Here is an 11,663-nt window from a genome sequence, read left to right as displayed (position 1 = left end):
ACACACACACACACACACACACACACACACACACACACACACACACATCTGTGGTATAATTTTAATCTTAATATGAACAAGCCTTTGTCTCTCTGTGTGCCACTATAAGAGGAAAAGTCTAGAAGAAAACCAAAGCACTGCTAGTGGTAGGGTGTGGGGTAAGTTTTCATTTTCTTCTATACTTTTTCTTAAGTTTTAATGCATCCATTTCCCCCTCCCTCAATGTTTTCTGAGTCCCGGACATAGTGCCAAATATGCTCATATAGAAACTTTGGAAAGTTGTCTACTAATTGGTTTTCCTTACTATCATTTAGGTTTATTAAGACAGCGAATGTTAAGAAAAGAACCAACTGTTGTATATTGTCTGCATTGCTTTTTCAGGTAATAGTTTACATATTATTATTGTTGTTATTATTATTATTATTATTATTATTATTATTATTATTTTGGCTTGATGTTAGTAAACAGATGTGGTTCATCTAGTGCCTAAAAATTGCAGATAGGGAGGTAGCGTGAGCTGCCCTGAAATTCCACACGCTCATCTTTCCTGTGTGGACTGCATTTGGCTGGTGCCATCCCTCCTCATTAGCATAGAACCATCCCTTTTCAGCCCCCATCCTCCTCTAGTGGGAAGAATTTTACATATTGGGAAACTTGAGTTTCCTATGCTCAGCAAGTGTTCTATTAGGTATCAATATAGAGCCAGTCTGCTTGACTCCACGCAGTTGCCAGGGTTACCTCATCTCTATAAATAAAGTTGTACTGGGCCACCTGAGAGAGCATCATAAAGTGAAGGCCAGAGGTAAACTGGTTTAAGGCCATCGAGGTGTTGGTGTTTTTCAAGAATTCTTGCCCAAGAAAGGAGCTTTTATCTGAATCACAACATCAGAGAGTCAGGATGTAACCAGGGAGCCTCTGCCAAGGGTCCTGTTTGCTTTGATGGACTGACAGATGCCCTTGCTGTGTGTGTTATAGTTGGCTGATGGCTTCTAAAATCTGGATAGATACATTCTCTTGGAAAGGCTTCTTTAAGTTTAAGGGCAGAATGCACAGTTTCCTTACAATACCAAAATGTGTGTTTGCAAGGGAAGCGTGAGGCACGGGAAGAACAGAGGGAACTGTGGCCTGGCTTTGACCCCCCCCACCACCACACCGTAGCTTGCTGTTCAGCCCCTCGTTTATACTGTGTATGTTCTACAAAGTGTACGAATAAGGGCTAGCTTTTTGTTTAATGTAATATTAAATATTGCTACACTAGTGACGCTGTGCCTAAAATGAGCATGAGCCTGTCACGTTTATCTTAGAAGCTGGTCTATTATTTTTAATTAAAAATTTTAAATGAAAATTACATCATTTTCCTTCATCCCTTTCTTAATTCCATCCTCTCCCAAATTACAACCCCCGCTTGACATAGCTTACGAAATCCCTTTCCTGTTATTTGTACTTTTGTGGTTTCAAGACTGACCTCTTAGTATTGGATAACAAATGAAGGGACTTTTTCCCCAGGAAGACTGTTTCTCTCACTCTCGGTATTCCTCACTTAACTGTCGTTCTTTGCCTATGGGTAGGAGCCTGTGGGATTTCCCCCTCCCATGTCAGGATGTCTGTTGGTTTTGTTCTTGCTCTTGTCCTGTCAGGCAGCCTGTTTAGGTATCATGGGTGTTGCCTCCCTGACATTTTTAGGTATACAGTCTGACTGCAGACTTCCTGGTCCTCTGATTCTACCATCTCTCTTCCCCTCTCTTCCTCAGTGTTCTCCAGTCCCTTGGGTGCAGGGGTTGTGTTGTAGTTGTATCCATTCAGACTGCCCCCCCCCCCCCCGCAATCTCTGAATTTTGACAACTTATGGTTTTATGTAATGGTCTCTGTCTTTTGATGAGGGGTGGGAGTTGTACTTCTCCCGAGTAGAACACAGTTGGGAATTATGCTGAGTCAGTAAAGTGACAATAGCAGGTGCTCCCCTAAGGTCCATGACTCACCAGCCTTGGGGATTTGACCAGGTTTCCAGTATCAGGTATGATTTTGATTTCCCTCTTGTTGAGCAGGCCTTAAGTCCAACAGACCTGCTGGTCACTGCCAAGCTATAACTGCCAGTATTCCACTCTTAAGTATACTGTGCCATGTTTGTAATTGTTGTGGCTTGTGAATGTCATAGCTAGGCAGGAATATTAGCTATTCTCCTCCCTTGGAAACTTGCATATCACCTTCTAATACGACTGCAGCTAGTTCTCAGGAAGAAGCCTGTTAATTTTAAAAGTGGTTTTACAAAGCAAATTAGAGATATTAAAATTCCCAACAGCTTCATTCATCTTTGAAAATTGGATACCTTCTTATAATGTTAATAAGTAATCAAATTGGAAAATTTCCTTGATTAATATGCATTAAAATGATTTCATAGTGTTTTGTTTTCAACTAGTGGTTAAGCATTAAAATACTCAAAGAAATACTTCCAAATATAAAATTTGGTTTTATCAATATATCTTGCTTACCTAAGCATGTTGCATATTGTTCATATGAGTTATATGAGAGACACTGGTTTAGATTCTCCTCTTGACTGGCTTAGACTTCAGTTACCATCTCCCCTGTAGTCAAATACCATGGTGTTTTGAGTTAGATAGACATGGCTTGGAATTCTTTTATTCCATCATTAGCTATGTAAACTCATATAGATTAATTGTTCAATCCTTCATGGTACCAGTTGTGAAATGACAAACCTTTGTTCTAAGAGTAGGTTAGGTGAGGATTAAATGAGATACTCTTCACACAGAATTTACAAGCAGAACACAACACAGATCTCGCCAAATGATAATATAATGATATTTGGTTTGAAAACAGTAAGCGGACTATTATAATGGAACTTAGGAAGCCCACCTGGGGTGAGACCAGCATTAGGAACGTATGATGATGATAATAGTTAATAAGCACTATTTCCTGGGACATCACTACACAGAGCACACACAAAGCCCCTCAGGAAGTGGCCCGCGTGCCTGTCTTTGCTTGCTTGTTGGTGCAGGTGAGATACTGTGACTCTTTATTTTGTCTCCAAGAGTTTGCTTCGCACGACGCTCCCACATCCCAAAGCTGAACGTAACTACGCTCAGTATGAAATCACCCAGCTCCTCCCCGGTATCGAGCTCTTCTCGGACAAATTCAGGGCTGACATCTGCAGCGTTATCGCAAGCCTGTACTACGTCATCCGCGAACTGCACTACGCTAAGTACAACCTCATAGTAAGTGATGTGAAAGACTAACGGCTCGTTTATTTTTATGATATCACTATCATTACACATAGGTGATAATGATATCGTCACCTATGTGTAATGATGGGATAATGTTTTTAATTATAAAATTTTCTTAACATCTTCTGATCATATTTTTCTGTTTTCATGGGTTTTTTTTTTTTGTTTAATGACTCAGTGCGTTTCATTAGTGTTGCTTAGCAACAGGAGCAGCGGTGAGAGGTTACTGACAGGACCGTGGGTACCTTAGCAGTGTCTATACCACTGACAAAAATGTCCCTACCCTACTCCAACCATTGTTTGATCCTCAGAGCTTGTGAGACTATCCTGTTCTACCTACCCCTAACTGCCTGTGAATCCTCAGGGAAAAGTGGGGCCTGATGACTCTCTTCCCTGGCTGTGTCAGGGTGTTGCTGGGTTCAATCACATGCAGGTTTTATACAAGTAATCACAGCTGCTGTGTCCCGGGGTGCCATGGCCACCTTATGCCAAAAAAGCACTCCATAACACTCTCCCCTGTCCTCCGACTCTTAGATTCTTTCTGTCCCTCCTCTGTAACGTTCTCTGAACTCTGCCGCTGAGACAGACATCTCATCTATGCTTACGCATGAAACTGTCATTTATTCTCAAGACTTTGACCAGCTATGTCTCTGCCCGCTGCAAAAAGAAGATTCTCGGGGCAAAGTTGACAGCAACACTCACATAGAAGGATCAATGCAATTATTTAGAAGGTGACTAGGTGTGTGAGCCATGTTTGTTTAGCAAAACAACAGTAGCTTCTCCACTCAAGCCCATGACTCTACCACCACAGGCTTTTACTGGGTTTTGAGTACTGGATGTGAGTTCCTTCCGGTATAACAGGTCTCAATTCTGATGAGAAAATGGTTGGTCACCCCTGTAACAGAGTTGCCATAATTGAACCACCAGACACCAAGTTTATGGTAGGTCAGTAGTGTAGCATGCCATCCGTAGCTGAGGGACCTTGAGGTGCCCTCTGTAGACTTGCAGGGAGCTGGCCTTTCCCCAGCACTAAGATTTCCATTGGGAGTCTGGGACAGCTTTATCTACCCATGTAGGCTACCTCTGTTATAACTCTTTAATTATTATTATTGTTAATTAGTTTACCAAGTGTCCTGTTTTCTTACCAATTTTTCACACAATCTCAGTTTTATTTGAGCTTCCTCCTCACATCCCCAGGGCCCCCGTTCTCCTTCTCTGCTTTAAACCTCTTACCCTGCACCTCCCCACTGAGACGTTCATACACGCGTGTTCTATTACTTCCATCACACGTTTAAAGCCTCTTAGTTCACTGCAATACATTTCCTAACTTACCTTCTACTTTGCACATTTTGCTAATGTGTATCTGGTTACAACTTGTAAAGTCATACTTACTTTGGATTCTTACCTGTACTTCCAAGACTGGATCTCCATCGTCTCTGCCGGTCCTGTTTGCGTCACATGTCTGTTTAATTTTTGTGTTCTTTTGTGCTCTCCTACTTCACTCTTCCTTCCCTTTACCATGACCTATGTCCTCTCTGTCATAGCTTCAGCTAAGAACAATAAACCCTAACTGTGAGGTAAAAGGCAAACACGTCTCAATGTCTCCAGAATGCCCAATGTCCAAAAATAGCTCATGTTTTCTCTTTGGGCGAAAGAAATCAAAGTATATATCACTAACTTGAAGTTAGTCAACTTAACAATAAATTGGTATGCTCTAGACACTGGCCAGGTTTTATTCTCTCTCTCTCTCTCTCTCTCTCTCTCTCTCTCTCTCTCTCTCTCTCTCTCTCTCTCTCTCATCTCTCTCTCTCATCTCTCCTTTATTGTATGTACATTTGCTTCTGGTAACAATCATTTCTCTTTTTCTGGTTCTTCACACAACTTTTATGTCTACTTTCCTATGTCTGTCTGTCTGTATGTCTGTCTGTCTGTCTGTCTGTCTGTATGTCTATATCTATCTATCTACCTACCATCCATCCATCCATCCATCCATCCATCTATCTATCTATCTATCTCTGTCTGTCTGTCTCTCTCTCTCTCTATCTATAGATAGATAGATAGATAGATAGATAGATAGATAGATAGATAGATAGACAGACAGATAGATAGAGATATGGTATATTTGTTCTACTGAATTCAACTTCCTCCTTATATTAAAAATAGTTATTGCCATGGATATACATGTTAAATTAAAAAGCTCTGTAGTGAAGTGAAGAGGGTTGCAAGTGCTTTCAACCCTGGGAAGATTCGGCAAGGACTTGTTTACTTAAGAAAAAAAAGCAAACAATGACGCTCTGTTTCCTGTAGTGCAGTTCACATCTGGGTTGGGATATGCTTCCATCTCCTGGGGAACTCCCAGCTGCCTCCCTATATTCATATATAATATATATCACTGTGCTAGAAAAGAAATGAGACTTTTTCCCTCTACAGCTTCAGAAATTGAGAATGTTTTTTTCCTGAATAATTGAGCAATAGGCAGCAATACAATAGTGTGTTTCTATTTCTCATTAAAGAGAAGAAGCTAAATCTCAAAGGTAATTGCTCTTGATGTTCTGTGCTGCATTAATTGTAGAGAAGGTTTTGTTTCACATTTGCATAATTGCCAAAACCTGTGTTATGTCCAAAGTCATTTAAAACTAATTCCAATCTTTTACAAAAGTGATTACTGGTTGTAGCTTCTAACTGACCCACCATGAGGTGTCCCCCAACCAGACAGAAACAGTAAGCAATTTCTGTTCTGTAACACATTGACTGTGAGAAGCCTCTTGGCAAATGAGACTTCTGTAAAATTCAGACTTTGCTTCGAGACAATAATTTGACTCATCCAGGTCTGCTGATTTAGTCCTATAATCCCAGCTACCCAGGAGGCTGAGATTGTAGGGTCACAAGTTCAAGGCCTGCCTTGAATTTTAGGCAACTTAAACACTAGCCTGGGAAGCTTAGTAAGATGCATCTCAGAATAAAAAATAAAAGTCAAAGATGTCAGGAGATATAGTACAGTGGTAGAGTTCTTTCCTAATGTGGGCAAGACCCTTGGCTTACCCTTCAGTCTAGAGAAGGTAAAACAAATATGAAGTCCCGCCCTTTGGCTTGCCAGGTGCAGCTGCAGGAAGGAAGCCTCTGGTCTGAGTTGAGATCAGGAGCTGTTCCAATATCCAGGCCAAGCCATCCCCTGCTCTGATGGGTCAACTGAAGTACTGGTCAGTCTGTGACCATTCACATATCCACAAGGCTTCAAGAATAACTGGGCTATGGGTTTAACTTTAGGACAATGAAATACTCAGTGAAGGGTGAGCTTGGGTTTGGTCAGTAGAATCTGTGCTCTGCAGAGGCTGGGACCAGGCAGGGTTTTTGTTTCTGCTCAACAGTGCTCATCTAAGACATGAGGCACAGTACGTTTTTGCCATGGAAAGGTGATGATGATTGATGACATTGCAGGTAACACTACATCGATAAGTAAGGACTATCGAGGGGGCGTGAGAGTAGCTCCTTTGCCTTAAGTTCTATATTTTTAACACCATGGTTTCTAGTCACACATTTACATTGTTATTACCTTTACAAGAAGAGAATTAATTGTACTTGAATTTCTCTGCACTTAGAGATGTGCTCCTTACTTTGGGGTCACAAATGACTTGGCCTTGGAACTCTCTGGTAGCATTTTCAAGGTCTAGTAAAAATTAGGAAGCGTACGCTAATGCAGAGGATGAGCTTGCTTGATTGTCAACTTGATGGGATTGGGACCCATCATGGAAACAAGCCTCTAGGCGTATCTGGGAGAGACTTTCTAGATGCGGTTGATTGAAATAGAACTACTCTCCTTAACTTCGGGTGGTGCCACGGACTGGGGTCCTGAAGTAAATGAAAAGGAGAGAGTGTAGTGAGTTTGGCCCAATACTGCTTGTATTCTAATGTTAATTTGGGCCCTCCATAGCAATTTACAGGTAAGACACTGAGGGACCCTGCCCCCAGTTAATTCTAATTGGTAAATAAAGATGCCAGCAGCTAATAGCTGGACAGAAGAGGTATAGGCAGCATTTAGGTGTCCCGGGCTTGGGACCACAAGGAAGGAGGAGGAAAAGAGAGAGCCACCATACCTTGGAAGAGTATCCAGGAGGAGACAAGAGCTGCCATGGGAGACAGAAGCAAGAAGAGTGCCCTGGACTCTGTGCCAAGAGAACCCAGAGGACTGACTAACAGCAGCCAAGATGGAACACAGAAATTAGTAAATAGTAACTCAGAGTTATCGATGGGAAGGTGGATTCTAGCAGCATGGAAGTTAGGCAGTTGCCCAGATATTATGCTGCTTAAGGCACATTAAAATATAAAGGCTGTGAATGTCTTTCATCTGGAACATAAATGGTCAAAAGTGGGAAAGAACCTTGCACTGGGATTTATTAAAATACTCATACTACAAGAAAGTAGGCTGAGCACCAACGTTTATCTCTCTGCTTCCTGACTGAGGCTGCAATGTGAACCGGCTGCCTCATGGTCCTGCAGCCGTGCCCCTCTGTACCAGGATGGCCTGGACTCTCCAGACTATGAGCTACAGTAAACCTTTCCTTCCCTCAGTTGCTCGTCAGGCATTTTACCACACTCATAAGAAGGGTAACTAATATAGCTAGGCAGACCATTTTATTTATATAAAACAGTTAATTTCATTGATGTGAAAATGTGATATTTGTGTAGCACATCCTATAGTGTTAACGTTTGGCAAAATTGGATTACTGGCCTATTAAGTTGATAAGCTATATCTTAACACAAAGAATGTTTTTCTCCTGGTAGGTTCTGCCTCTCCTTGCACTGTACCAATATTTTGTTTCTGTCATTTGCCAAGACATAGTCAGAAATCTAGAAGCAAGAATCCTCAAGGTATGTCACAGACTTTCAATACTTTTGAACAGCTTTATCTTTTAAGAGTACTGTTTTGCCTTCATTTGATTCTAATAATTAATAAGCTGCTAAGAACATGGTATTATATTGATATAAAAATAATGCAGTTTGGGCAACTGGGAAGATGGTCCAGCATCTAAAAGTATTTATTTACCACTCTTCCAGAGAACCTGAGTTCAGTTCCCGGGACCCACTTTGGGCAGCTCACAACTACCTGTAGTTCCAGTTTCAGAGCTTCAATGATGTCCTCTCCTGGCTTCAATGGGCTCAATAGACACATATTTTTTTGTTGCTACCCTATAACTGTAATTTTGCTACCATTATGAATCATGATATAAACAATCTGGGATTTCTGATGGTCTTAGGCATTGGTGACAGTAGACAAGGGGTGTCCCAACCTACAGGTTGAGGATCTCTGTTTTAGACAGTGTTGTGCTTGGGCCATAATAAAGTTAGAAACATCTACACTTGGAAACAAGATTTATTCAGCATAAGACAATCTGGAAGTTTCTATTGAGAGACTGGCTTCCTGGTGTCGAACAGTGTTGGTTTCTGAAACTCTGTTTTTAAGGGCTTCTCTGTACATCACAGTATAAGTGATGTTTCTTTGTTTTGGTAATTGGTTTAAGAAGAGCAGACAGTCACTTCTGTAACCCAGTCTGCTTTAGAGATTCATGTGCTTTTGGCCTGGCCTCCAAGAATGGGAGCCCTAAGGATCTTGGGAGTGTCTGCCTTTTTCTCTAGGTGGATGTTTGCCCCTTAGTTTAGCTTATTTCAGTACATGGACCATTTCAATCATTTCAATGCCCTGCAGTTTTGTTCCCTGCTTTGTACCCTCTAAGTACTAATGTGGAATTAAATTAGTTGTGCCCCTCCCGACACTTACATGTAAGCACAGACCATATTAACCCAGGCCTTTCCCCCTGGCTATGGTTTCCTTTAATGAACACTGTGGAAAGTAGAGAAATTTAAGGAAGAAAAACAATTAAAATAAAATATTTAGCATTCTTGAGCCTAAACTATATCTTGGCCATCATTTCCCCTCCTGGAGATAGAAACAATGATCTGGGTTGGATTTTTTTGGTAGAGGAGCTTTTTGTGAGTTGTCTATGCTGCAGGTAGATTCTTCAGTGGTGTAACTGCCTGTGGGTTGCCCAGGGTACTTTCCAGTGTTACCTTTGAGTCTCCTTTGAGTCTTCCACGAGCCTATAAATAACCTCAAAAACCTCATAGTTTACCATGTAAGAGCAAGGCAGAATTCTGTCTTTGGACTTTGGTCATGATTCTGTCAGAGAGTGGCTCTGAAGCCAGTGAAGAACTATGCCCTCTGTTGGGAGCTTTGGCTGGGAGGAGTATTCACTATAGAATGCTGGTCAGATACCACCAGAGAATGATACCACCAGGGTTGGTGTCTGCTAACACTGCTGAAAGCAGTGTGAAACATGGAAGCTTTTGGCACTGTAAGATTGAACACTGTGATTAAGGTCTTGACAAATGCAAGGTAAAAGATAGATCCCACAAGGAAGAAGTGACAATCTGTGTGAGCGGAACCTGTGTGATCTCCCTGAAGCAACTGGGCTGTCAGTAAGTGAAAGAGAAACATCAGACTGGGGAAAAACCAAGTAATGATGCTCCTTCAGTAGCCAGGCTGTGATAGACAGATCTTGCAGTTAAGTTTCTAGGGTGCAGTATAGTCTTCCAGGGAACATTGTAAGACTGCTTTATGATTTGCTACTCTGCTTCACTGTAGACCTGCTAACCCCAACAAAGATTTATACTCAACATTTCAAACATTCCCAGGAAGGGTATGATTGTTTCAGAAGGTGTATCAAGGTTTGATTGACGTCTAGTTCTCAGTGTCCTCTGGCTTGTGTCCACAGAGCAGGTTACTCCAACTGCTTAAATGGATATCATGAAATAAATCAGGGTTATCCTTGGCTGATGTTGTTTTGGTACAGTAGTCTGACCACACAAAGTCTGGAGGAATATTTTTTTATAGTGGTCATGAAGGTAATGACTACCTGGGGTCCAGAAGAGTCCATCTATCTCCCCAAGTGCTGACTTTGGTATTAGATGACTGTGGGAATGGCGTGGGGAGTGGGCAGAGGCCATCTCTTCAGCAACAGCTGCAGTGTGCATCTCAACAGACAAATGGCTTTCTCTTTCCAATCAAGAATAGCCTTGTGGCCCTTTGTGTTTTATTTTCACGTTAGTTTACCAAACTATTTCCCCTAACCTGCCTCTTTATTTCCTTAAAATGTTTTTTGTTTGTTTGCTTGTTTTTTTCCACTCTTGAAGTTCCTAAAACAAGTTCAGAAAGGAGAACAGAGAATAGGTGTATTGGCTGAAGATAAATTGATTTATCTTTTTCTATGCGGTGTTTGTGTGGTGTGTGTGTGTTTGTGTGATCTTTGTGTTCATCTAATTTTGTGCTTTATTCTCTGTATCTATTCATATGTACTGCTGTCTTCCACAAAGTCACTATATGTAAGGGCCTTCTTCTGGTTCAAAGCCTCCATAACTTTTTTTCCCCTGCTGACATTGAACTTGGAGCCTTGCCTACAGTAGCATGAGCTTCACCTCTGAGATGCACCCTCAGCCTATGTGTTTTGACACAGTCTCACTCTAACAGAGGCTGGCTTTATGTTCTTAATGGAGGCCTGGCTTGAAACTCACTGTCCTTCGAAAGCACTGGGATTTCAAGCATTCTCCATCACACCCATCACACCTATTGAAGAGACACAGGAAGCCTGCAGTTACAGCTCCCTTCTCCCCTTTTCCTAGCATAGATGCCACCAGCCTTTCGGACTTTCAGAGAGGGCAAAGAGAGGGCCCAGCTTAGCGCCACAATATGCAATTCCCCTTTTTGTGGTGGTCTTCCCTTCCTTCTAACAACCCCCCAGGGGGCAGTAGATGCCAGCTTTAGGAACAGACAAAAGGTAACATACTCCACCCAGCTTCTGTGTCACCGAGGCTGAAACTCTCCTTGATACATAACCAACATTCCTCTGGTGCAGGTGGCTCCTGTCCTAGAAGGGAACAAGGACCAAGCATCCTTGAAATGAAAAGTGGTCCACTCTTGGACCATGAGGGAAGGGCAATTAAGTGTTCTCAGACAGCTGTGACCAGTTTGTAAAAATACACTGGCTCTTGATAGCACCATAAAGTTACTTCCCAGGTCAGAAAGGTCCCCCTCCCAGCTGCACGGTTCTGCCCTGATGTCTGAAACAAATATTATCAGGTTTAAAGAATGGTTTCCCCTTGTCACCTCTCCAGTCAAGTAACCCCAAAGTCCGAGGATCCCTGCTTTATCATATGCACATATATATGCTCCAGGCTCCTAGTGCAGTGGGAAGGCTTTTTGATCTGGGTCTAACTTGAGAGATAAAGGCTATCTTTGTTTTTTACATCAGACTTGGAATTCTTGGAGTTCTTCTGGGGTTCCTGAGAACTGGGCATAACACTATCACACACATCACACTCACCACACACATCACACTCATCAACACCCATCACATGTATCACACCCATCAC

The 11,663-nt window shown here is 42.0% G+C and overlaps 1 protein-coding gene across 1 annotated transcript in view; it reads left to right on the top strand.

Moving 5' to 3' along the window:
* The window catches only part of Cfap54 (cilia and flagella associated protein 54), a 283,790-nt gene that overhangs the window by 141,003 nt on the left and 131,124 nt on the right, over positions 1-11,663 (top strand). Inside the window, exons 44-46 of the mRNA XM_028783037.1 lie at positions 315-381; positions 3,048-3,230; positions 8,022-8,108. Of these exons, the coding sequence (XP_028638870.1) occupies positions 315-381; positions 3,048-3,230; positions 8,022-8,108 (337 nt within the window). The remainder of the gene's footprint in view (positions 1-314; positions 382-3,047; positions 3,231-8,021; positions 8,109-11,663) is intronic.

Source organism: Grammomys surdaster, unplaced genomic scaffold (assembly GCF_004785775.1).
Source record: "Grammomys surdaster isolate TR1022 unplaced genomic scaffold, NIH_TR_1.0 958, whole genome shotgun sequence".
NCBI classification, from domain to species: domain Eukaryota; kingdom Metazoa; phylum Chordata; class Mammalia; order Rodentia; family Muridae; genus Grammomys; species Grammomys surdaster.
The sequence above is the reverse complement of the archived record's forward strand: the minus strand, read 5'-3'. Positions and strand labels throughout refer to the sequence as shown.